We start from the raw sequence: 27,500 nt of genomic DNA on the forward strand, positions 1-27,500 counted from the left end.
TGTGTTAAAATCTGAAACCAGTATTACTCTCTGAGAAGGCAACAAGCTAGCAGAAATATTAAGCATGCCTCGCAAAAATGCTTAGCGGAATTTTATCTGTCTTTACATTCTGAGTTCAAATTCTGCTGAGGTCGACTTTGCATTTTATCCTTTCAGGGTCAATAAATTAAGTACCAGTTGAACACTGGGGCCGATGTAATCGACTTAATCCGTTTGTCCCCTCTGTGTTTAGCCCCTTGTTGGTAGTAAACAAATAGGTATTTCGTCTGCCATTACGTTCTGAGTTCAAATTCCACCGAGGTCGACTTTGCCTTTCATCCTTTCGGGGTCGATAAATTATGTACCAGTTATGCACTGCGGTCGATGTAATCGACTTAATCCGTTTGTCTGTCCTTGTTTGTCCCCTCTGTGTTTAGCCCCTTGTGGGTAGTAAACAAATAGGTATTTCGTCTGCCGTTACGTTCTGAGTTCAAATTCCACCAAGGTCGACTTTGCATTTTATCCTTTCAGGGTCGATAAATTATGTACCAGTTATGCACTGCGGTCGATGTAATCGACTTAATTCGTTTGTCTGTCTTTGTTTGTCCCCTCTGCATGTAGCCCCTTGTGGGTAGTAAAGAAATAAGAAACATTAGCACACCGGGTGAAAAGCTTAGCAGTATTTCATCTGCTGCAACGTTCTGAGTTCAAATTCCACCAAGGTCAACTTTGTCATTTATCCTTTTGGGGTCGATAAAATAAGTACCAGTTAAACACTGGGGTCAATGTAATTGACTTAATCCCCATCCTCCAAAATTGCTGGCCTTGTGCCAAAATTTGAAACCATTATTATTATTATTTGCTTGGCAGAATTGATAGCATGTTGGGTGAAATGCTTGGTGGTATTTTGTCCATCTTCACATTCTGAGTTCAAATTCTGCTGAGGTCGACTTTGCATTTTATCCTTTCAGGGTCAATAAATTGAGTACCAGTGTTACACTGAGGTTGATGTAATCAACAAGTAGTACCCTACCCCAAAATTTCAAGGCATTGTGCCTTCAGTACAAGGGATTATTACCTCTGCCTTAGCAAAAGTGGAGGTATATAGGCGCAGGAGAGGCTGTGTGGTAAGTAGCTTGCTTACCAACTACATGGTTCCAGGTTCAGTCCCACTGCGTGGCATCTTGGGCAAGTGTCTTCTACTATAGCCTCGGACCGACCAATGCCTTGTGAGTGGATTTGGTAGACGGAAACTGAAAGAAGCCTGTCGTATATATGTATATATATATATATATATATATATATAAACATGCGTGTGTGTGTGTGTTTGTGTGTCTGTGTTTGTCCGCTAGTATTGCTTGACAACCGGTGCTGGTGTGTTTATGTCCCCGTCACTTAGCGGTTCAGCAAAAAAGACCGATAGAATAAGTACTGGGCTTACAAAAGAATAAGTCCTGGGGTCGAGTTGCTCGATTAAAGGCGGTGCTCCAGCATGGCCGCAGTCAAATGACTGAAACAAGTAAAGAAGAGTAAAAGAGAGAAAAGAGTATTGTTTTCAGTTGTGTTTGTGTGTTTGTTTGTCTGTGGCCAAGATATCTCAAGAACCGCTGGTTGGCTTCGGATGAAACTTTCAGGAATGTTTGGCCTCGTGATTGGCACAAACTGATTAGGTTTTGGGATCGATCCGGTACCGGACAAAGATTCTGGATTATTTTCCCTGTTTTCTTTACTTAATTTTCGAGAGCAGCCAGGTTCATTATTAGTATTCTTGTTTATGTGAGAGCAGTCAAATTTATTTAAGATATTCTCATTTTAAAAATCATCTCTGGCTAATGTTTGAGAGGACGTTGGTGTTGCCTTGGCGGAGGTTTGCACTCTCTGAGTGCTCTTGTTATTACTAAGACAACAAGCTAGCAGAATCGTTAGCACACCTGGCAAAATGCTTAGCAAAATGCTTAGCAGTATATCATCTGTCTTCACATTTTGAATTCAAATTCTACCGAGGTTGACTTTGCCTTTCATACTTTTCATCATCATCATCATCATCGTTTAATGTCCGTTTTCCATGCTAGCACGGGTTGGACGGTTCGAACGGGGTCTGGGAAGCCAGGGACTGCACCAGGCTCCAGTCTGATCTGGCAGAGTTTCTACAGCTGGATGCCCTTCCTAACGCCAACCACTCCGCGAGTGTAGTGGGTGCTTTTTACGTGCCACCTGCACAGGTGCCAGGGTGGGGTCCAGCATCGGCCACGATGGGTTGGAGCTTTTAACGTGCCCCCGGCACGGAAGCTAGCCAAGGCGGCGCCGGCTCGATAAATTAAGTACCAGTGATACACTGGGGATCAATGTAATCAACAAGTCCCTTTCAGTAGAAAGGACTATTTTAAATAAAGTGGTAAGATGGTAGAATTGTTAACATACCAGGTAAAACACTTAGAGGTATGCCAGCCATCTTCAACTAGTAGTAGTAGTAGTAGTAGTAGTAGTAATAGTTTCAGTAAGAAAAAGTCTGATAACAAAAAATATGTGCAAAAAAAAAAAAACTATTCTTTATTTATTCCTTAAGAAAAATATTTAAGATACATGAAGATAATTTAAGTACATAATATACAAAGATATATATATACATATATATATACATTTTTTTACTGTCCATTTTTCTATGCTTGCATGGGTCAGTGTGTATAAATATATATATATATATACACACACATACATGCAGGGTGCCCCAAAAGTAAGTTTTACAGTTATTCAACCATTTCTTTCGCATTCATATATTAACAATTTAGATCTTAATTATAAAATAAATATGAAATCATTATTCTATGCTAATTTAATTAATCTTGTCAAGCTCCCTTTTCAGTTTGTATGATAGAAATTTAAATTTAATGAAATACTTTAAAAGAAATTTAAAGTGCCTATGTGATAACTGGAAACCTACTTTTGGCCTACCCTGCATATATATATATATATATATACATATATATACTTTATTTAAAGCAGCAGAAAATTCAACAAAATCTGTTACTCTGAGTTTCACGTTGCTAGATTCTAGCAAAAACTGTCCGACGAACGGCAACAGGAAACTCAGAGTAACAGGTTTTGTTGAATTTTCTGCTGCTTTAAATAAAGCATATTACTCTACCACTGGTATTTGAGTACTCTTTTTTCCACCTTGTTTCACATTTATGTGTTTACTCCGGTATACATATATATATATATATATATATACACATATATATTTATATATATATATTATTTTAAGGAAATTAATTCCCCCAAAATACTAGGTATTGAACCAGTATTTCCTTGGTTAAAACCATCCATTCATGAGGTTAACACAACCTCTAATTATATTACACACACACATATATATTTATTGATATTTGGCAAAGTAACAGATTGATTCAAGGTCCAAAAGTCTGATGTCAAGACACGTATAAACGCATGCCAATGCATGAAACTCTTGGACTTTGAATCACTCGGCCACTTCTCCTAAATATTAATAAAAATACACACACACACACACATTTAAGTTAGCAGAAAAACTGTACTTCTTTTCGTTTGTCAAGAAAAGAAAGGAAAAGGCAAAATGTGACTGGCTTTCTCCATCACCACCACCACCACCATCACCATTTTCAGGCATCAGAAAAGTTCACAGCTGTTGAGTGCGTCTTTTGCAACTGACCAAAACATGGGTGCTGCACCGCCCTTCGGGGAAATGGGTGTGGAAGAACTGGCCGCACTTGCGGTAGCCGGCTCGGTCAAGGTGAGGGAAAAGGGTCCTGTGAAGGTTAGCGTAATAGACAAAGTGGGTCGGAAAGTTGTCGGTCTTCTTTGAGGTGGTCATGTTGTACTCCTTGTCCAACCACTTCAAAGGGTCGTTGAAGAAAAGGTCAGCTTCGTCCACATAGGGGTCAGTCTGGGAGAGATTCGGTTCGCATGTCAAGAATCGCATTGGCACCCGTCTGTGGATATGGCTGCAAAGAAAAAACAAATGGTAAAACACGTCATTGAGGGGTCATCTAAGGGGTTCTGGGAAGTTCCTGGCTTTGGGTGTGTCGCAAAAGGCCTGGTTGGGGACCCCTACCTTCTGAGTTCTTTTACAGGGCTTAGAAAAACTGAAGGACCACTGCAATAAGTGTGTGAACCTGAGAGGGGAATACTCTTTTACTTGTTTCAGTCATTTGACTGTGGCCATGCTGGAGCACTGCCTTTAGTCGAGCAAATCGACCCCGGGACTTATTCTTTGTAAGCCTAGTACTTATTCTAACAGTCTCTTTTGATGAACTGCTAAGTTATGGGGATGTAAACACACCAGCATCGGTTGTCAAGCGATGTTAGGGGGGGGGGACAAACACAGACACACAAACATATACACACACATACATATACACATATGACAGGCTTCTTTCAGTTTCTGTCTACCAAATCCACTCACAAGGCTTTGGTTGGCCTGAGGCTATAGTAGAAGACACTTGCCTAAGGTGCCATGCAGTGGGACTGAACCCAGAACCATATGGTTGGTAAGCAAGCTACTTACCACACAGCCACTCCTGCGCCTATGTTGAATAAAATCATAATTAACTGATCCTACTGTATTTTCTTTTAGCCAAAGACAGGAACATTTTAGCACCCCTTCTCTGTGTGTGTGTGTGTGTGTTTGTCCTTAGCTACTGCTTGAAATCTGGTGTCGGTTTATTTACATCCCCCTAAATTAGCAGTTCAGCAAAAGGGACAGATGTAATATATTTTTCAGGCATAGAAGAGACAAAAAGACAAAAAACGTACAGGGATCAATTTGTTCAATTAAACACCTTCAATGCAGGGCCCCGGCATGGTCACAGTTCAACAACTGGTAGAAGCAAAAAAAACAAAAAAAACATATTTAAAATTACCTGTAAAACGGGGTCGAATGACAGGGCATGAGGAAGAGCACACGAGAAGTAGGGGTCAACTTTTCGGGAGCAAATTCATCATGAAGGAACTTTGTCACAAGCACCGTACCCCTTTGGTGGATCAGATTGAAGTAAAATGCAAGGGGTATGTTTGTGACTGCGAGGAATATCAGCAGGTAATAAGCCTTCGTTAGGCGCGATTTTTGGACGAAATACTTCTTTTGTTCGCTGTCTGGAGATGCATTTCCTGAAGAATTCTCCGGCGATGGAACCGAATGACCCTTTTCTGAAGAATGCGGCTTCGTGTTGGACTGCAAGTCTTCGGTGCACAAAGAGTGGAAGTAGACTCCGCAGTAGTGCATCGACAAGGGGATCGTGTGCATCACGAAACGGAACTCCTTGTGACTGAGAAAACTGGGGGTAGAAGATGGATAAAGAAAATGAATGGTTGGAAGAATGCAAAAGACATACGGAAGAACGGTTCTGAAATTCTTTCAGGTTTTACAAGAATAAGAACAGGGTGCTTCGGTTTTGTGTCTGGTTTGCAAGATTCTTTAGTCTTTATGTGAAATCAGGCGTCCAAACACAAACACACACACACACACAAATACAGGAATACACACACACACACAAAAATAGGGTAAACAGTAAAGACCCCCTTCGGTTAAGAATGTCCATGGGATTGCACCTAGAAAGTTCCCCTCCGAGGTACAAGTTCAGGCAGGGTTAATCTATGGAAGACCAGCAATCACCCATGCACCCCAGCCTCCCCCTCTCCACACCATTATATGTACATAGGGTAAAGGATAAAGACCCCCTTTGGTCATGGATGACCATGGGATTGCATCTAGAAAGTTCCTCTCTGAGGCACAAGTCCAAGGAAGGTTAATTTATGGAAGACCAGCAGTCACCCAGGCATACCAGCCCCACCCCTCTCAACACCATTATATGTACATAGGGTAAAAGGTAATGACCCCCTTCAGTCAAGAATGACCATAGGATTGCACCTAGAAAGTTCCCCTGAGGCACGAGTCTAGGCAAGGTTGTTTACGGAAGACGAGCAGTCGCCCATGCATAGCAACCTTCCTTCTCCAAGCCCCCCGATGTTATCTAAGGAAAATGCAAAGACCAATACAGCCTTACATTCCGATTTCAAATCCTGCCAACGTCTACTTTGCTTTTCATCTTTTTGTGGGGTCAATAAAATAAGTACCAGTTGCGCACTGGGGTTGATGTAATCGACTTAACCTCTCCCCTGAAATTGCTGGCTTTGTGCTAAAATTTGAAATCAGCTGCCCAGTCTACCTAGCTGCCAAAAAGTACCACATGTGATATAGTTCACTGTACTGTGTCCGTGACCAACACATTTAACAATCAATAGTCCAGTCTACCTAGCTGTAAGCAGGTACCACACTTACCATTTGACACACAAAAGACCAAAAGGTTATTATACACACACATACACACACTCACACAGATGCCACCCACACACACACACACACAAGCTCACCCATGTGAACAAATACAAGCCCATACATACAAGAGACCAAGAACACAAGGCGCAGGAGTGGCTGTGTGGTAAGTAGCTTGCTTACCAACCACACGGTTCCGGGTTCAGTCCCAGTGCGTGGCACCTTGGGCAGGCGTAGGAGTGGCTGTGTGGTAAGTAGCTTGCTTACCAACCACACGGTTCCGGGTTCAGTCCCAGTGCGTGGCACCTTGGGCAGGCGTAGGAGTGGCTGTGTGGTAAGTAGCTTGCTTACCAACCACACGGTTCCGGGTTCAGTCCCAGTGCGTCGCACCTTGGGCAAGTGTCTTCTACTATAGCCTCGGGCCAACCAAAGCCTTGTGAGTGGATTTGGTAGACGGAAACTGAAAGAAGCCCGTCGTATATATGTATATATATATGTATGTGTGTGTGTGTTTGTGTGTCTGTGTTTGTCCCCCTAGCATTGCTTGACAACCGATGCTGGTGTGTTTATGTCCCCGTCACTTAACGGTTCGGCAAAAGAGACCAATAGAATAAGTACTGGGCTTACAAAGAATAAGTCCCGGGGTCGAGTTGCTTGATTAAAGGCGGTGCTCCAGCATGGCCGCAGTCAAATGACTGAAACAAGTAAAAAGAAAAAGAGAAAAAAGAACTTACACAGACACACATCCACCCCTAACCTCCCACACATCCACCCCCATACCCCCACACATCCACCCTACCCACCCCCACATCAACAGACACACATAAAAGACCTGGAACCTTACGCACATACACATCTCACACAGACAAAAACACACACACAAAAAGCCTGAAGTCTTATGCACATACACACCAACACACATACACACACGAGACTTGAGACCGTACCCCACCTGTATATCAAGAGGGTCCAGAGGATGATGGTGAACAGGGACTTGTTCCTGGCCTTGCACACCCCAGCAACAAACGGCACAAGGTGAGTTGCTATGATGACAGGGTAGCCCTGCGTCACATACCAGTGCCACGGGTGGGTGCCATAGTGTGAACCAAGGTTGGATAACACGTTGAACTTGAAGAAGTTGTACTGTACAAGGACGAATTTTCCATAGCCAAGGTAGTCAACCAGAGTGGACAGCGTAAGGCAGGACCCACTGTGGAGTATAAAAAGAAAAGAAAAACGTAAACAGAATGAACAAAATACATAATTATGTATTGGGTTGTCCAGAAAGTTTGTGCTGATTTTTAAAGGAAAGAAATAAGGTCAATAAATACTTGCCATTACATTTTTAATCAAACAAATATGAACCATTTTGTTGCACAATGCATCTCCATCTTTCCTTTAACTTGAAAATACCCTCTTCCCAGAATTGAGGTGGTTTCAGGACAAAGAATTCGTCAAGGTATCTTTTTACGTCATCCAAGGAATTGAAACGACAAGCTGGCAGAATCGTTAGCACGTCGGGTGAAATACCTAGTGGTATTTCATCTGCCGCTACGTTCTGAGTTCAAATTCCGCCGAGGTCGACTTTGCCTTTCATCCTTTCGGGGTCGCTTAAATAAGTACCAGTTACGCACTGGGGTCGGTATAATCGACTTAATCCGTTTGTCTGTCCTTGTTTGTCCTCTCTGTGTTTAGCCCCTTGTGGGTAGTAAAGAAATAGGTATTTCATCTGTCTTTACTTTCTGAGTTCAAATTCCGCCGAGGTGGACTTTGCCTTTCATTCTTTCGGGAGTCAATAAATTAAGTACCAGTTGCGTACTGGGGTCGATCTAATCGACTGGCCTCCTCCCCAATAAAATTTCGGGCCTTGCGCTTCGAGTAGAAAAGGATGTTGTCGAATATGAGAATCTTAAGAAAAGCGACTGATACAGTCTTTAACTAAAGGGAAGCAACTCAGCAAATCTAAATTTTTTAACTGTAAAAACGAATGTCTTTTTTGAGCTCTGAAACGATTCACAGCAAAATTAAATTTCATGGTTATTCTAATGTAAAGACGCATCGCCCAGAGGTTAGGGTGTTGCACTCACAATCTAGAGATCATGGGTTCGATTTCCAGACCGAGCAGCGCATTGTTTTGAGCAAAATGCTTCATTTCACATTGCCCCAGTCCACTCAGCCGTAAATGGTTAACCCTACGATGGACTAGCCCTTTAATGAAGGGAAACGTTGGCTTACTCGCCTTGCCAGTGGGGTGGCATTATTCGGAAGTTAAAAAGCGCATTGTGACCAGCGATGTATAACAATATCAAATATAGGCGCAGTTGCCAGCCTCGGCTGGCCCCCGTGCCGGTGACACGTAAAAGCACCATCCGCTCGTGCCGTTTGCCAGCTCTGTCTGGCAACCATGTCGGTGGCACGTAAAAGCACCATCCGTTCGCGTACGTTGCCAGCCTCGGCTGGCCCCCGTGCCGGTGACACGTAAAAGCACCGTCCGTTCGTGGCCGGTTGCCAGCTCTGTCTGGCCCCGTGTCGGTGGCGTGGCACGTAAAAGCACCATCCGTTCGTGTCCGTTGCAGCATCGCCTGGCCCCGTGCCGGTGACATGTAAAAGCACCATCCGTTCGTGGCCGTTCGCCAGCTCTGTCTGGCACCTGTGCAGGTGGCACGTAAAAAACACCCACTACACTCGCGGAGTGGTTGGCGTTAGGAAGGGCATCCAGCCGTAGAAACACTGCCAGATCTGACTGGGCCTGACGAAGCCTTCCAGCTTCACAGACCCCAGTTGACCCGTCCAACCCATGCTAGCATGGAAAACGGACGCTAAACGATGATGATGATGATGATGATGAGTGGCTGTATGGTAAGTAGCTTGCTAACCAACCACATAGTTCCGGGTTCAGTCCCACTGCGTGGCATCTTGGGCAAGTGTCTTCTGCTATAGCCCCGGGCCGACCAAAGCCTTGTGAGTGGATTTGGTAGACGGAAACTGAAAGAAGCCTGTCGTATATATGTGTGTATGTGTGTGTGTATGTTTGTGTGTCTGTGTTTGTCCCCCTAGCATTGCTTGACAACCGATGCTGGTGTGTTTACGTCCCCGTCACTTAGCGGTTTGGCAAAAGAGACCGATAGAATAAGTACTGGGCTTACAAAGAATAAGTCCTGGGGTCGAGTTGCTCGACTAAAAGGCGGTGCTCCAGCATGGCCACAGTCAAATGACTGAAACAAGTAAAAGAGTAAAGAGAATGTACAACTAGGGGTCGTACAGTGCCAGACAGAAACATCAGCAAGGGTGCTTTTTACATGGCACCAGTACCGGTGTGTTCATGAGCAAGAATTACTAAGGTGGATACTTACATGGCTAAAATATAGAGGACACACAGTCTGAGAGAGAAGGAGTTCCGAAGATGCCAGCCGCAGAGAAGAATCCACGTGATGATGGAGGTCGGTCGTACGATGACAGACAGTCCAGCGACCAAAAGGAACTTCAGGGTGGAATTGTGGTCCCTGGAATAAAAAAAGATACGGAAGAAGAGATGAGAAATGAGAGACAAAAAGGAACAGAGGAATGGAAGTGTATATATGTATGTGCATGAATCTGTGTATGTGTGTGTGTGTGTGTGTGTATGTCAATCCCTTTCTTTCGAAGAACATAGGCTCGAAATGTCAAAGACTTTTCCATTCTTCCCAATGGATCAAAACTGTTTGATTCAAATTCCTTGGTACTTTGAGTTTCAAAGCATGATGCTAATCCTCAGCTATTGGAAATTTGAATGAGAGACCAGTTGGAGAAAGTCAATTGTTATAACTAGAAGGTGGGCTGTGATTGGTCGAGAAAGGTCACATGGTGTCACAGTTTAATGCTGGTATTTCAGCAACAACAATTACTTGGAAAATACTACATGGTGAACAGGTGTATATATATATATATATATATATATATACATATACATACAATTGCTGTGTGGAAGGTATTTATAAGCCATTTAAATACACACAAAAACCATTAGATTCACTTTATCATTTAAACGAAAGAAAAAAAAAAACTTACTTTGATTTCAATTTTGGCCAAGGGTAATAATAGAGAGCGATGACCGTGAGGGCAGTCTCTGCCCCGTTGGTCAAGGTGCGAGGATAGGTGTAAAGCAAAAACCAGGATAATATCTCACAGACCAAAGTCCATTGGGCTGTGGCTGTGCCGCTGAGGCGCGATGAGAGCTTGTAGAGATAGAAGTCACCAGTGGCAGCAAGGACTCCCTGCAGCATGCGAGGAGCTTTAATCTGAAAAGAGTATTCGTGTAGTCAGCATATGAGGTTTGGTTGAACAGTATTGGGGTGGTTGTTATGGTGATAAAGCTAAAGCAAGCAGAGTGAAGCCATGTGGAACAGAGAGACCTGGAACTCTGTCGTGCCTTATGCATTCACACTAAGTTATTACATATTCGCTCACTTTTGTTGTTTATAGCAGTGCATGGAGAGCCTCCCCTCGCTATGCCACTAGTGTTATCCAAAGGAAAGGCAAAGGGGCCAACACAGCTTGGCACCAGTGACGTCACAACTCATTTCTACAGCTGAGTGGACTGCAGCAATGTGAAATAAAGTATCTTGCTCAAGAACACAACACACATCCCGATCCAGGAATCGATCTCACTGCCTCACACCTGAGCCCGACACTCTAACCACTGGGCTATGTGCCTTCATTGATACATATACTCTTTTACTCGTTTCAGTCATTTGACTGCGGCCATGCTGGAGCACCGCCTATTTAGTCGAGCAAATCGACCCCGGGACTTATTCTTTTGTAAGCCCAGTACTTATTCTATCGGTCTCTTTTGCCGAACCGCTAAGTGACGGGGACGTAAACACACCAGCATCGGTTGTCAAGCAATGCTAGGGGGACAAACACAGACACACACATGCATATATATATATATACATGATAATGTAAAACGGTAAAGAACCCTTTCAGTCATGAATGACCAGGGGATTGCATCTAGAAAGTGACCCATCGAGACACAAGTCCAGGCAAGGTTGTGTCTCAGGTGACCAGCAGTCGCTCATGCATACCAGCCTCCCCCTCTCCACACCCTTATATGTACATAGGGTAAGGTTAAAGACCTCCTTTCAGTTACGAATGACCATGAGATTGCACCTAGAATGTTCCCCTCTGAGGCACAAGTCTGGGCAAGGTTGTTTAAGGAAGGCCAGCAGTCACCCATGCATACCAGCTTCCCCCCTCTCCATGCCACCGATGTTATCCAAGGGAAAGGCAAAGGGGCCGATACAGCTTGGCACCTGTGACATCACAATTCATTTCTACAGCTGAGTGAACTGGAGCAGTGTGAAATAAAGTGTCTTGCTCAAGAACACCACACGCAGCCCGGTCCGGGAATTGAACTCACTACCTCATGGTTGAGAGCCCGATGCTCTAACCACTGAGCCATGCACCTTCACAGTGTGTCAGAATAAAAGAGAAGATAACGGCCGAACACCTTCGACCATAGGTCAGCTTGGTCAGTTGTCTTGGGACCTATACAACAACAACAAATCATCATCATCATCCTCATCGTTTAACGTCCGCTTTCCATGCTAGCATGGGTTGGATGGTTCAACTGGGGTCTGGGAAGCCCGAAGGCTGCACCAGGCTCCAGTCAGATCTGGCAGTGTTTCTACAGCTGTATGCCCTTCCTAACGCCAACCACTCCGAGAGTGTAGTGGGTGATTTTATGTGCCACCGACACAGGTGCCAGACGAGGCTGGCAGACGGCCACGCTCGGATGGTGTTTTCTTATGTGTCACCGACACAGGTGCCAGACGAGGCTGGCGAACGGCCACGCTCGGATGGTGTTTTTATGTGCCACCGACACAGGTGCCAGACAAGGCTAGCAGACGACCACGCTCGGATGATGTTTTTTATGTGCCACCGACACAGGTGCCAGACGAGGTTGGCGAACGGCCACGCTTGAATTGTGTTTTTTTCTGTACCACCGACACAGGTGCCAGACGAGGCTGGCGAACGGGCACGATCGGATGGTGTTTGTTACGTGCCCACAGCACGGAGGCCAGTCGATGCGGTACTGGCTACGGCCACGTTCGGATGGTTTTCTTATGTGCCACAAATATACAAATTCCATTGATGTTCATCCACTTTGATTTGGTTTGATTTTTTGATTTGAAATAAATAAATAAATAGTTGGAGGGTATATAATTACCAATAGGATCCTGTAGTCCAATCTGAGAATTTGCAAGACTTTGTAGAGAACCGTGAAGATGGAGGGATAAAGGTAGCCACGCAGGGCATTCCTCCATTCCCAAGTCTGATAGCCATAACTGTGAAGAGAAAGAGAGAACAACGCCGTCGGTTAAACACAGACACACAAACAGAGCGATGGATTGACATCATCATCTAACGTCCCTTTTCCATGGGTTGGACGGTTCGACTGAGGGCTGGAGAGCCAGGGCAGGAAACCCAAATGAAACCAGATTTCTTTGACTTTACCCTTTTACTCTTTTACTTGTTTCAGTCATTTGACTGCGGCCATGCTGGAGCACTGCCTTTTAGTCGAGCAAATCGACCCCGGGACTTATTCTTTTGTAAGCCCAGTACTTATTCTATCGGTCTCTTTTGCCGAACCGCTAAGTGACGGGGACGTGAGCACACCAGCATCGGTTGTCAAGCAATGCTAGGGGGACAAACACAGACACACAAACACACACATACATATATATATATATATATATATATATATATATATATATCTATATATATATATATATATACATATATACAACAGGCTTCTTTCAGTTTCCGTCTACCAAATCCACTCACAAGGCTTTGGTCGGCCCGGGGGCTATAGTATAAGACACTTGCCCAAGATGCCACGCAGTAGGACTGAACCTGGAACCATGTGGTTGGTTAGCAAGCTACTTACCACACACCCACTCCTGCGCCTTTCTGTCAGAATACAAAAAAAAAAAAAACCACTTTGCAAGTGAGATGCATCAACCAAAAACAGAATGGAATGTAGAATTTGTAAGAAGAGGAAATCTTGAAGCACATTTACCCAAATGCTGTTGAGTGGGCAATTTCCAGAGACTGCCAATACTCATCCGGCACATACTGAGTCTGAATGAGTAATGCGTTCACAACACGGAACGCCACCAAAGCCATAAAGATGTTCCGTTCGGCTGAAAAAAGTCGCTTCATCACCGGTAGACCACCAAGGATGTGTTCGCTAAACAAAAAGCAATCGTCATCGTTTTTGTCATCATTACTAACGATGCTGTCGCTGCTCTTCTGTCTGTTTTGGCTGAATGTGGCGCTGGTCCCTGTGGCCGAAGATTGGGATGAAGGCCTCTGTCGTGACATACAGCTCCCAGCAGCAGTCGTAGAAGAAGATACGTCCTCTGCCATCATTTCCTTGACTGGTTATTCTTAAATGGTAAAGAAAGAAAAAAAAAACAATATAAAATTTAAACATAAACAGACATCTTGATAAACTAATCTAAAATTATTGGTACTGATGCCACACAAAAAAAAAAAAAGCTACAAAACATATCATTTCAGTATTTAGCCCTTTAGTGTCCAGATTATTTTGTTAAATGTAAAGAGTAAAGACCCTTTTGGTCAAGAATTACCATGGTATTGCACCAAGAAATTTCCCTCTCTGTGGCACAAGTCTGGGCAAGGTTGTTTTATAGAAGACCAGCAGTCGCCCGTGCATACCACCCACCCATCTCCACACCCTTATATGTACATAGGGTAAGGGGTAAAAACCCCTTTCAGTTACGAATGACCATGGGATTGCACCTAGAAAGTTGCTCTCTGAGGCACAAGTCTGGGCAAGGTTGTTTATGGAAGACCAGCAGTCACCCATGCATACCAGCCTCTCCTCTCCACATGTACATAGGGGAGAGGATAAAGACCCCCTTTCAGTCATGAATGACCATGGGATTGCACCTAGAACGTTCCCCTCCGAGGCACAAGTCTGGGCAAGGTTGTTTACAGAAGACCAGCCTCTCCTCTCCACGCCGTTATATGTACATAGGGGAGAGGGTAAAGACCCCCTTTCGGTCATGCATACCAGCCTCTGCCTCTCTACACCACTGATGTTATCCAAGGGAAAGGCAAAGGGGCCGATACAGCTTGGCACCTGTGACATCGCAACTCATTTCTACAGCTGAGACAACTGGAGCAAAGTGAAGTAAAATGTCTTGCTCAAGAACACAACACACAGCCCTGCTAGGGAATTGAACTCACTACCTCGTGATTGTCAGCCTGACGCTCAAACCACTGAACCACACACCTGTACATGCACCTTTGATGAGTTGTAGTGCACCTGATCACTATGCTCAATAATTTCGTTATTATTATTATTATTACAGATTGACATATAGACAAACAGACAGACAGATAGGTAGATATGTGTGTGTCCTTCACTGTCGCTTGACGACCGGTGTTGGTTTGTTTATGTGCAAGTAACCTAACGGTTCGGGGAAAAGAACTGATAGAATAAGCACCAGACTTTAAAGGAATGGGCGCAGGGATCGATCCGTTCGGCTAATGGCCATCACGTCGGTGCCACAGACTGAAACATAAAACAGATCAAAGAATAATATTTGTATATATCAGAGAGAAAAGAAGGAGAAAATAGGGAAAGAGAGAGAGAGTGAGAAAGAGAGACAGAGAGATGAGAGAGAGAGCGAAAGACATGACCAGACCTGTTCCAAACATCACATTGTAATTAGTAAAAACTAATTAAGTTAAGATTCATCAGGAAACGGGAAGAGTTGTCTTCTCTTCTTCTTCTTCGGGTTAACTTTTTTACTTGAATTTGCAATTTATGAAAAATCAGGTTGAAGATTTGTTTATATTTCGTTTCAGTTTGTTCTTCTTTCGGGTGGCGAAAGGGACCCAGGAGGGGGCGTCGCCTGACAACCGCAGTTTACTTGTTATAGACTTCCTGGCAACCGGTGACGACCGGTGATAGGCAGAATGCATGTTCTCTAAGAAATAAATGTCCGGTTACGGTGGTGCGAGGAAATGTACATATTCTTTTACTCTTTTACTTGTTTCAGTCATTTGACTGCGGCCATGCTGGAGCACCGCCTTTAGTCGAGCAAATCGACCCCGGGACTTATTCTTTGTAAGCCCAGTACTTATTCTATCGGTCTCTTTTGCCGAACTGCTACGTTACGGGGACGTAAACACACCAGCATCGGTTGTCAAGCAATGCTAGGGGGACAAACACAGACACACGAACACACACACGTACATATATATATATATATATATACATATATACGACGGGCTTCTTTCAGTTTCCGTCTACCAAACCCACTCACAAGGCTTTGGTTGGCCCGAGGCTATAGCAGAAGACACTTGCCCAAGATGCCACGCAGTGGGACTGAACCCGGAACCATGTGGTTGGTAAGCAAGCTACTTACCACACAGCCATATATACATACATACATACATACATACATACATACATACATACATATATGTATGTTTGTATAGCTATGTATGTAGTGTGTGTGCCTTTTTGTCTGTGCTTGTCCCCAGCAACTGCTTGACAACCGATGCTGGTATGTTTACATCCCCTAAATTTAGCAGCTCGACCACAAAAGGAGACCAATAAAATAAGCACCAAGTTTTAAATATACATGAATAAATAAATTAATTAATTAATTAATAAATAAATAAATACTGGGGTCGGTTTGGGGGGGGCTCGATTCACTCGAATGAAAAATAAAACCCACCCTTTAAAGCATTGCCCCAGCATGGCCACAGTTTAATGACTAAAACAAGTATAAAAGAATTAAAAAATATCCCAGTAAGTCTAGTACCCTAACCCCTAAGCCATGCAACCCCCTCTTCCACCCTCCAGAAGCCCTTTTTTTACTACGTTATCAAAGTCCCACCCCGGGGCTTACAAGGTGGAGGAGGAAAATGAGATGTTAATCTTTCTTAATCTTTTGCTTACCTTCCTTTGTGTTCGTCGTCTCGGCTTCTGGTTAATCCGAACCTGACCACCTCATCGGTAATAGCCTTAACAACTCGTTCACACAGCCGTCAGTGTCGCTGTCAGCGTCAGCGTCAGCGTCAGCATCAGCATCAGTATCTCGTCTTTTGCTGTCATTGTCATCACACGGCGACTTGATTATTAGTGTCTCCATGGCGACGGCGATCAACAACTGCCGTCGGCCTCGTCGCCCTGCCACTACCATGCCACCGCCATCACAACCACCATCATCATCATGATCATCACCACCACCAACAACAACAACAACACTACCACCTCCACTACTACTGCCACTACCACCATCACAGCCACCATCATCATCATGATTACCACCACCACTACCACAACCAACAACAACACTACCACCTCCACTACTACCATCACAGCCACCATCATCACCACCACCACCACCATGATCACCACTACCACACGGACCACACCATCACCACCATCATCATCACCATCATCATCATCAACACCAGCACACCACCATCACCACCACCACCATCATCATCATCATCATCAACATCATCATCATCATCATCATCATCATCATCAACATCATCATCATCATCATTATCATCATCGTCATCACCGTCGTCATCATCATCATCATCATCATCATCATCATCATCATCATCGTCATCATCATCATCACCACCACCACCACCACCACCATCACCAACAACAACACCAACCAGCATCACTATAACCAGAAATTATTAGAAAATCCATTTCTATTCATTTTCCCAACAACATAATATTGTACCGAGGACTTTCTATTTCTTATTCTACACACACACACACACACACACACACACACACACACACACACACAAGGGGATGTGTTGAAAAGTTGTTGGCTTTGGGTAAAAGAAAATAGAGGAGAATCAGTTAATTATGATTTTATCCAACATATTCCCCTCTCAGATTCACACACTGATTGCAGTGATCCTTCAGTTTTTCTAAAGCCTTCTAAAAGATCTCAGTAGGTTGCGCCTCCAGCCGGGCCCTTCGCAACACCCTTAAAGCTGAGAACCTCTCAGCAACCCCTTGTGTATATAAATTTCTGTGTCTTTGTCTCTGTTTGTCCTCCACAACTGTTTGATGACCAGTACTGGCATGTTTCCATTCGTGTAACCTAGCAGTCTGGCAAAAGGGATCGATAAAATAAGTAAAAAGTACCAGGCCAAGCTTTAACCCTTTCGATACCAACCCGGCTGAAACCACCTCTGGCTCTGTAGTACAAATGTCTTGTTTTCATAAGTTCTCAATTAAAATCTTCCACCAAACCTTAGTCACAATTTATGTTCCTAACACTAGCTTAATGATAACAAAGTTAATTTATTAAACTCTTTGTTGTATTTAAAATCAATTGAAAGAAACACAGAGCATCTCAACAGAAATATGGTACATAACTGGACTTTTCTCAGACTATTCTTTCTTCTGAAGATGGGCCTTTGCCCGAAATATAAAGATTTTATAAAACTCTCTTTTTATCTTCTTTAATATTCCAATGCTTCAAGCAACCTACAACACACACATCCCAAAATTATTTTACTAAATTCTTTGTTTATATTTAAAATTAATTGAAAGAAACACAGAGCATCTCAACAGAAATAGGGTAACGAAAGGGGGGTTAAGAAAAAAAAAATTTACAGGGGTCAATTTATTCAATTAGAAGTTCTTCAAGGCAGTGCCCCAGCATGGCCGCGGTCTAATGAATGAAATGAGTAAAAACCCATAAAGGGTCAGGGTGACGGTTTGAAATCGTTGCTTACCTGGGGTTTTAAAGAACAGCAACGCTACACCTCCAGGGACATCATCTTCTTTCACAACGCCGTTGGCCTTAATCTCAAACTGTTACTCCAGCCCCGCCACCCTCGACACCACATCACCCTCGACACCACATCACCCTCGACACCACATCACCCTCTATCTCCCTCTGTCTCTCTATCTGTTCCTGTCTTTCTCTCTCTCTTTCTTTCTCACTCTCTCTCTCTCTCCATTTGTTTCTCTGTCTCTCTCTCTTTCTCTGTCTCTCTCTTTCTCTTTACTCCTCTCTCATCCCTCTCTCTCCCCCTTTGTCTCTCCCTCTTTCCCCCTCCTTCCCGCCACCCCCACCCCGGAACTGATCAAACCAGAAACAATATTTACACAAGCACACATCCATCTGCCACTCAACACTTCCAAGCGGTCAGTCTCTGTCCAGACTTGATCTAATCTCGTCCTCTCTCTCTCTCTCTCTCTCTCTCACAAATATCGATCCTTTACTTCTTTCGGTCACTAGGCTGCGGCCAGGCTGGAGCACAGCCCCGAAGTAATTTTAGTCAAGCAAAGCCTAGTACTATTCTATCGGTGTCTTTTGCCGAACCGCTAAGTTACAGGGACGTAAATACACCACCATCGGTTGTCAAGCGATGTTGGGGGGACAAACACAGCATCGGTTGTCAAGCAATGCTAGGGGGACAAACACAGACACACAAACACACATACATATATATATACATATATACGACGGGCTTCTTTCGGTTTCCGTCTCCCAAATCCACTCACAAGGTTTTGGTCGACCCGAGGCTATAGTAGAAGACACTTGCCCAAGGTGCCACGCAGTGGGGACTGAACCCGGAACCATGTGGTTGGTTAGCAAGCTACTTACCACACAGCCTGTGCTTACAAATATCAAAACATTTTTGCGGAAGTGACTTTATCAAAGGAGTCTAATTGATAAATTAACTCGACAAGAAAAACGTCTACTTCGGGTGTCTGTAATGTCGAGTGAATAGGTTGCACCCTTGATCTCTATCGAAATTATTGGTAAAAACAAAAAAGGGTGACATATCCGCGAGTATATAAGAGTATATCCGAGCCAAAAATCTTATAACGTCTCCCAGGGGCCATATGAACCTTGGTTGAGATCCACCATGGGTTTTGAAACCAGTGTGCTCCATTTAAAAACTCCAGCCAAATATTTCAGCCATACATTTTTACCTGTCTGGTGTAAAAAGGTGTTCACTAAAGCGAGCAGCTCTCATTCTTTTTTACTGCGTGGCACACACGGGAATCGAATAAAATATAATTATAGGGCGTGAGACGAGGAGAGCTATGTGTGGTATTTGGCTGAGTCTAGGACATTTGCCACCCCCCATGGACAATAACTCCCCACCAAGGACAATTAGCTCTCAGGACAATTGAGGATTTAAAACTTCTTAATATATTGGAGAGGGGGGGTAAGTAACCAAAGGGGGTAACTGTCGTCGGGAGGAATGGTCCTGATGCGATTTGACTGCTATGTCTAGTAAATATGGACAGCCCTATGCTAAAACGGACAAACATTATACATACATACATACATACATACATACATACATACATACATATCTTTCTACACACGTACATATATAGATAGGTACACATACATCAATCTCTCTTACTTCTCTCTCTCTCTGTATATATATATATATATATATCCTTCGAAACGTTTAGTAGATGAAATCTTAGCGACTGAAGAAGGGGATTTTTCGTTGTGCTTATTGTCCTGTATCTCTCCCTTTTTTTTTTGCTTGTCTTGTTCCTTGGTTTGTGTCTATGTGTTTCGTCTCTCTATGTGTTCGACGTCTTTTTGGTGTCCTGTACACATATATGCGTGTATATGTACATGTAGAGGTAGGTACGTACATATATGTTTATATATATGCATATATTCTATTTTATTAACATATATATATATATATATATATGTGTGTGTGTGTGTGTGTGTGTGTGTGTGTGTGCTTTAAATAAAGCATATTACTCTACCACTGGTATTTGAGTACTCTTTTTTCCACCTTGTTTCACATTTATGTGTTTACTCCGGTATATATATATATATATATATATATATATATTTCTTTACTACCCACAATGGGCTAAACACAGAGGGGACAAACAAGGACAGACAAAGGGATTAAGTCGATTACATCGACCCCGAAAGGATGAAAGGCAAAGTCGACCTCGGCGGAATTTGAACTCGGAACGTAACGATTAGGTCGACTACGGTGCTTCAGGACGCTGCTCCAGCATGGGCCGTAATCCAATGACTGAAACAAGACAGAAAATAAAAAGATATGTGTATGGGTGTTTATGTACACACACACACACACACACACAGAGATATTTCTTAAAACTTTATTAGGCGCAGGAGTGGCTGTGTGGTAAGTAGCTTGTTTACCAACGACATGGTTCCGGGTTCAGTCCCACTGCATGGCATCTTGGGCAAGTGTCTTCTGCTATAGCCCCGGGCCGACCAATGCCTTGTGAGTGGATTTGGTAGACGGAAACTGAAAGAAGCCCGTCGTATATATGTCTATATATATATGTATGTGTGTGTCTTTGTGTGTCTGTGTTTGTCCCCCCAGCATTGCTTGTGTTTACATCCCCGTTACTTAGCGCTTCGGCAAAAGAGACCGATAGAATAAGTACTGGGCTTACAAAGAATAAGTCCCGGGGGTCGATTTGCTCGACTAAAAAGGTGGTGCTGCAGCATGGCCGCAGTCAAAATGACTGAAACAAGTAAAAGAGTAAAAAAAGTAAAAGAGAGAGAGTTTTAATTGATTTTATTCGTTCTAAATTACAGGTCAGGTCCTGAAATATCCCACGCCCTCAACCCTGAAGGACATTTGATTAAAAAAGAACTTGTTCAGTGGTTCGTGTTTGCTTAAGCTGTTGTATTTGACACATACATAAAACGCGGGAAGAAGACACAAACGCACAGGGACGCGTGTGTATGTGTCCTATACGAATGTATGTGTGCGCGTGGGTATGTGTCATATGTATTAAGCAATGTGTGTGTGTGTGTGTGGTGTGTGATATATTTAGATATGCGTGTGTGTGTGTCATATATGTTATTTTATGTGTGTGTGTGTGTGTGTGTGTGTGTGTGCTAGAAATACTGACAGAACAGGCGATTTTTTTACAGCCTAGCTTTTTCTTACGTATCAGGTCACACATGAGGAGGATATTGGGTGAGAGAGAGAGTGGGAGAGGAAGAGATAGACAAAAATAGAGCCAGAGAGGAAGAGAGATAGATAGAGTGAGTGAGAGAGAGAAGAAATGAGAGGGGGTGGGAGAGAGGAAAAAAGGTACATAGAGAGATAGATAGAGTGAGAGAGAGAGAGAAGAAATGAGAGGGGGTGGGAGAGAGGAAGAAAGGTACATAGAGAGATAGAGAGAGAGTGAGAGAGAGAGAAGAAATGAGAGGGGGTGGGAGAGAGGAAGAAAGGTACATAGAGAGATAGAGAGATAGGTAGAGTGAGAGAGAGAGAAGAAATGAGAGGGGGTGGGAGAGAGGAAAAAAGGTACATAGAGAGATAGATAGAGTGAGAGAGAGAGAAGAAATGAGAGGGGGTGGGAGAGAGGAAGAAAGGTACATAGAGATAGAGAGACAAATAGACAAAATAGCAGAAGGATATAGAGATAGACAGACGGTGAAAGAGAGAGACAGACAAATACAGAGAGAAACGGAAACAGTTGATAGACAGAGGAGAGAGAGAAGGAGTGACAAATAGATAGAACGAAACAGAGAGAGAGAGAGAGAGAGAGAGAGTGAGAAAGTGACAAATAGATCGAGTGACAGAGAGAGAGAGATACACAGACGAAAGGAGAGAGAGAAAGGCAGGTAGATATAGGCAGATATAGATATATACATAAATAGAGGGAGAGAGAGAGAGTGTGTGCTGTGGAAGGTAGGAATGTATTTATGGAGTGCGTGGCCAAATAGGATGGCATGAATTTTCACTTGTGGTCACCCATGTTGATAGTTTACTGTGTCCTCCTGGTGCTGACATGTTTAATAGGGGACCATCTACCTCGGATGAACCATGTCGGGCCCTACATCAACCGTCACTTGCTCCTGAGGGTTGCCATCGACAACTTCACCCACGGCATAATCGGATTTCTCTCCTGGGCCATCGTGCTCGACCTCGACTTGTTAGACACCGACTCCAACACGCCTCCTGTTATGTTCCACCCGTCTTCTGGGTTCGTGCCCACCCGAAGCCTCGTGGATGCCCAGCAGCGTAACCTGCTGGCCTGTTTGTTCTGCATGCTGCTGGCCATGTCCGTGGACGTTGACCATTTTCTGGCAGCGAGAAGTTTCAGTCTTCAGGTAAGAAACCATTCGAAACAACCTCTACTTGGTCACTAGATTTACTAGAAATAACAGCCAGAGTAAATGTCCTGGGTGTTAATCTGTTTCTTTACTACCCACAAGGGGCTAAACACAGATGGGGACAAACAAGGACAGACAGAGGGATTAAGTCGATTACATCGACCCCAGTGCGTAACTGGTACTTAATTTATCGACCCCGAAAGGATGAAAGGCAAAGTCGACCTCTACCTGGCCACTAGATTTACTAGAAATAACAGCCAGAGTAAATTTCCTGGGTTTAATCTGCTTCTTTATTACCCACAAGGGGCTAAACACAGAGGGGACAAACAAGGACAGACAGAGGGATTAAGTCGATTACATCGACCCCAGTACGTAACTGGTACTTAATTTATCGACCCCGAAAGGATGAAAGGCAAAGTCGACCTCTACCTGGCCACTAGATTTACTAGAAATAACAGCCAGAGTAAATTTCCTGGGTTTAATCTGCTTCTTTATTAACCACAAGGGGCTAAACACAGATGGGGACAAACAAGGACAGACAGAGGGATTAAGTCGATTACATCGACCCCAGTGCGTAACTGGTACTTAATTTATCGACCCCGAAAGGATGAAAGGCAAAGTCGACCTCGGTGGAATTTGAACTCAGGACGTAACGGCAGACGTTCCTGGGGTTAATCATAAAATATTGACAACCAGAACCACAACAGGACCTGCTATTTTGCTGATAATGGAATGGTTAACTCGGTTTCGAATCCTGACATACCTGCACAAATGGCCAAATGTGTCACCCCCCACGATTTTATTTCCTCGTAACTTCCAGAAAATTCGATATTTTTAAATGAAATTTTATATAAATACACTTCAGATCGTATAAATTCCGATTATATCGGAATTTGTGGCGAAAAAAATTCTCTTTTTCTGATGGTGGGGCGAGAAGTTTCGGAGATTTCACACGAATAGGCTTTGTTTCCATATAACTTTCAGAAAATTTGATAATTTTTTATGTAATTTTCTACAAATACTTTTCCGACTGTGTATATTAGGATTACATCGGAATTTAAAGGGAGAAAAAAATGGTACTTCACACACATACTTACTGACACACGTCACATAATCTACAAAATAGAAACTTAAACGTACAAATTCACCAATTATTATTATTATTATTATTCAAATTAAATGCCTATATAATCTTAATTACACCATCTGAAAGATAATTACAGAAAATCTCATAAAAAAATGACCCATTTCTAAAAGTTACGAGGTGGGGCACATTTATGTAGTTATGCCCAAATCCTTTGTGTTTAGTTTAAGTCCCGGTTAACATGTAGTTTAGCGTCGTAAATTTCATAAACACAGGGACCTAGTTTATTATGTTACCTTCTAGCGATAGCATGGGCATTTCTGAAATAACTGCTGAGGGTACACCTCTGTAGCATAACATATAATCTTAAATATACCTAACAACCAATACCAGTGAAAAACCACGGGGACATGTGTGATATCTAATGGGGTTCAGCTCCTTACATTTGATAACCGATGGGCTGGGCTTCCTGTGTTAGTTTCGGCCACATATCTAGTTGTGAAATTGTTAAACATTTTTTAAATATTGTTGATCCAGTGAGAGTATCCATATACAAGGGTGAGAGATGTTCGCACAGAAGAAGACCCAGGTAGGAATGTGTAAGGGGTGAAACTTTAATAACATCGTATCTGTATACTCTTTTACTTGTTTCAGTCATTTGACTGCGGCCATGCTGGGGCACCGCCTTTTAGTCGAGCAACTCGACCCCGGGACTTATTCTTTTTGTAAGCCCAGTACTTATTCTATCGGTCTCTTTTGCCGAACCGCTAAGTGACGGGGACATAAACACACCAGCATTGGTTGTCAAGCAATGCTAGAGGGACAAACACAAACACACAAACATACACACATATATATATATACATATATACGACGGGCTTCTTTCAGTTTCCGTCTACCAAATCCACTCACAAGGCTTTGGTCGGCCCGAGGTTATAGTAGAAGACACTTGCCCAAGGTGCCACGCAGTGGGACTGAACCCGGAACCATGTGGTTGGTAAGCAAGCTACTTACCACACAGCCACTCCTGCGCCTATATGATGATTATATGTTACAAAGTAAGTTCGGAGACGGTGAAAAAAAACTATAAGTATATTCTAATCATTGTTTTCCTGTTGGATAAATATATTCGAGGCTCCGAGGAAGCCATAAAGAGTTATTTGGACACTCGACCTATGAGTTCACAGCACCTTGTAGCAGAAACAACTGTAAGGCCTTCATATTTCTAGGATATTGATCTGCCTGGTAAACATAAATGCCGCCGAGGTCGACTTGGCCTTTCGTTATCCTAGGGCTTGATAAAATAAACTAGTTGTTCTTTCATTCTGAGTTCAAATCCCGCCGAGGTCGACTTGGCCTTTCGTCATCCTAGGGCTTGATAAAATAAACTAGTTGTTCTTTCATTCTGAGTTCAAATCCCGCCGAGGTCGACTTGGCCTTTCGTCATCCTAGGGCTTGATAAAATAAACTAGTTGTTCTTTATTTCTGAGTTCAAATCCCGCCGAGGTCGACTTGGCCTTTCGTCATCCTAGGGCTTGATAAAATAAACTAGTTGTTCTTTCATTCTGAGTTCAAATCCCGCCGAGGTCGACTTAGCCTTTCGTCACTCTTGGGATGTAAACAAGTCAACACCGGTTGTCAAGCGCTGGTGAGGGACACACGGACACATACATACACACTTTCAGTTTCTTTTCTACCAAATCCCTTCGCCTGGCTTTTTGGTTTCGATTCGAGACCACAATAGAACAATACTCGGCCCAGGGTGTCACGCAGTGGGACGGAATCCACTTCAGAAGCCAGTCTTGTCACACAAACACACACGCACTTGCATGTATAGGTGTGTCTATGTGTATGTGTGTGTATGTTTGTGTATATGTGTGTGTCTGTGTTTGTGTCCGTGTGTATGTATTTGTGTGTGATTATGTGAGTGTATGTGTGTGTGTGTGTTTGTTTGTGTTTGTGGCTGTGCTTGTATGTGTGTCTGTGTTTGTGTGTGTGTATTTGTATGTGTGTGTGTGTATTTGTATGTGTGTGTTTGTGTGTATGTATTTGTTTGTGTCTGTGTGTACGTATTTGTGTGTGTATGTGTGTTTGTGTATATGTGTGTGTGTGTGTCCGTGTGAGTGTATGTATTTGTGTGTGTCTGTGGCTGTGTGTGTGTGTGTGTGTGTGTTAGAAGACCAGTTGGTGTCAACGCCTCGTCTTCAAAGATGTCCACAGATCTACGTTTTTAAAAGCAAAAATAACTTCGCAGTCCGCCAAACTAAGTTTTACAAGCTTACATATTTCGACAACATCAACGTAGAACATTCTAATCAAGGATGGGCATGGCTGGACTACTTTTTATCACAAACTGAACTTAATCACGACTGACCGGGGTGGGGCGTAAAATACCTCTTTGTTGAGTTACTTCCCTTTATGTTCTGGGTTCGATTTCCGACAAGGCAGATTTTGGCCCTCAATACTTTTATCGGGGTTCAATAAAGTTAATTATCGATCAAATACTGGTGTTCATTATAATCAGCAAATCATCCCCTCCCCCCATATTTATGATTTGGAGCCAGTAAAAGATACCGATATTACTTTGGTTTTTGACTGGGGCCTATATGACCCTTAAGGGTCAGTGTTAGATTTTATCGTTAAAGTTTATGAACTAAATTGGTTATACTTTAACAATGCGTAAAATATTTCAACAATTCACTTGCCCAAGGTGCCACACAGTGGGACTGGACCCTTTACCAACCACATGATTCCGGGTTCATTCCCACTGCGTGGCACCTTGGGCAAGTGTCTTCTGCTATAGCCCCGGGCCGACCAATGCCTTGTGAGTGGATTTGGTAGACGGAAACTGAAAGAAGCCCGTCGTATATATGTGTGCGTGTGTGTGTGTGTGTGTATGTTTGTGTGTCTGTGTTTGTCCCCCCCAACATCGCTCGACAACCGATGCTGGTGTGTTTACATCCCTGTAACTTAGCGGTTCGGCAAAAGGGGCCGATAGAATGAGTACTTGGTGGTGGTGGTGATTATGATGATGATGATGATGATATTTATATGTAGATGTATTCATTGTGTCTTTTATTTTCACCCCCCACCTCTTCTTTCTCTTGCAGGATGCCCTCAGTTTGCCTTCAAGACCTCCATTCCATTGCACCACCCTGATTCCGGTTGTGGTGGCCTCATCCCTCCTCATGACATATGCCTTTCATTCAAGACAGTTTTGCCGGTGCTTCAAATTCAGCCTCCTCTTCCTCACAGCATGTCTCTCTCATCACATTCGGGACGCTCGCCGCCACGGCCTGTGGCTCTGGCCGTTCGGCGCCACCCCTCCTTTACCATACATGGTCTACATCCTGTGCACACTCCTCTTACCAGTCGCTGTTAAATTCTGTCACAATACTTTATTTATAGAGAACCAACCAACTCATCAGGGATCCGTACAAATACTTTGATTGTAGAAATATTCATGGGTTTTCATTGTCTGACACTGGGCTGTTACATACATACATACTATATATATATATGTATATATACATATACATCTAGACTAATATTGAGCAGTGAGGCTGAGTGCTCAGCACCCATATTTATAAATGTTTATATTTACACCTACATACACATATATTGAACAATTGTGAAGATCACTTCACGTGAAACCATTGGTTGCCTTGTAAACTCACAAATAAAGTATATATATATATATATATATATATGTAAAACTTACTTGGAAAAGGATGTGTGGTGTTCTTACCTTTGAAACGCGGATTAGACAAAACAGGGACAACTGAAGAAGGGGAATATTCCTTGTGTTGTATCTCTTGTACTCTGTTTTTTCATTGTTTTTGAAAAAAAAGTTCGTTTCCATGTTTTTGTTTTTTATGTTTTCGTTTCTCATGTGTTCAACGTTTTTTTGATGTCCTGTACCCATATATGCTTGTGTATATATACATATATATGTATG

At 43.2% G+C, this 27,500-nt stretch overlaps 2 protein-coding genes and 1 long non-coding RNA gene across 6 annotated transcripts in view; 2 read left to right on the plus strand and 1 right to left on the minus strand.

Moving 5' to 3' along the window:
* Window positions 1-3,593: 3,593 nt before the first annotated feature.
* Window positions 3,594-18,177, minus strand: LOC115226669 (GPI mannosyltransferase 3). 4 transcript variants are annotated; one of them, XM_029797684.2, is made up of 8 exons: window positions 18,092-18,177; window positions 13,350-13,719; window positions 12,498-12,615; window positions 10,337-10,566; window positions 9,643-9,792; window positions 7,242-7,499; window positions 4,878-5,291; window positions 3,594-3,959 (listed from the first exon to the last, which is right to left on the minus strand). In XM_029797684.2, the coding sequence occupies exons 2-8, from the start codon at window positions 13,700-13,702 to the stop codon at window positions 3,635-3,637; spliced, it is 1,848 nt and encodes a 615-aa protein (XP_029653544.1). In that variant the 5' UTR covers window positions 13,703-13,719; window positions 18,092-18,177; the 3' UTR covers window positions 3,594-3,634. The 4 variants fall into 4 exon arrangements, with proteins under 4 accessions (XP_029653544.1, XP_029653543.1, XP_029653542.1 ...); XM_029797683.2 differs by lacking the exon at window positions 18,092-18,177 and adding an exon at window positions 16,272-16,427; XM_029797682.2 differs by lacking the exon at window positions 18,092-18,177 and adding an exon at window positions 15,007-15,270.
* LOC118768524 overlaps window positions 8,036-27,500 on the plus strand; it is a 22,930-nt gene continuing 3,465 nt past the window's right edge. The window contains exon 1 of the long non-coding RNA XR_005004346.1: window positions 8,036-8,182. This is a non-coding gene — a long non-coding RNA (uncharacterized LOC118768524). The remainder of the gene's footprint in view (window positions 8,183-27,500) is intronic.
* Window positions 21,986-27,407, plus strand: LOC115226578 (transmembrane protein 267). Its single transcript, XM_029797585.2, has 2 exons — window positions 21,986-22,455; window positions 26,653-27,407. Exons 1-2 carry the CDS (start codon window positions 22,075-22,077, stop codon window positions 26,989-26,991), a joined length of 720 nt encoding a protein of 239 aa, XP_029653445.1. The 5' UTR covers window positions 21,986-22,074; the 3' UTR covers window positions 26,992-27,407.

This window comes from Octopus sinensis, linkage group LG30 (assembly GCF_006345805.1).
Source record: "Octopus sinensis linkage group LG30, ASM634580v1, whole genome shotgun sequence".
NCBI classification, from domain to species: Eukaryota; Metazoa; Mollusca; class Cephalopoda; order Octopoda; family Octopodidae; genus Octopus; species Octopus sinensis.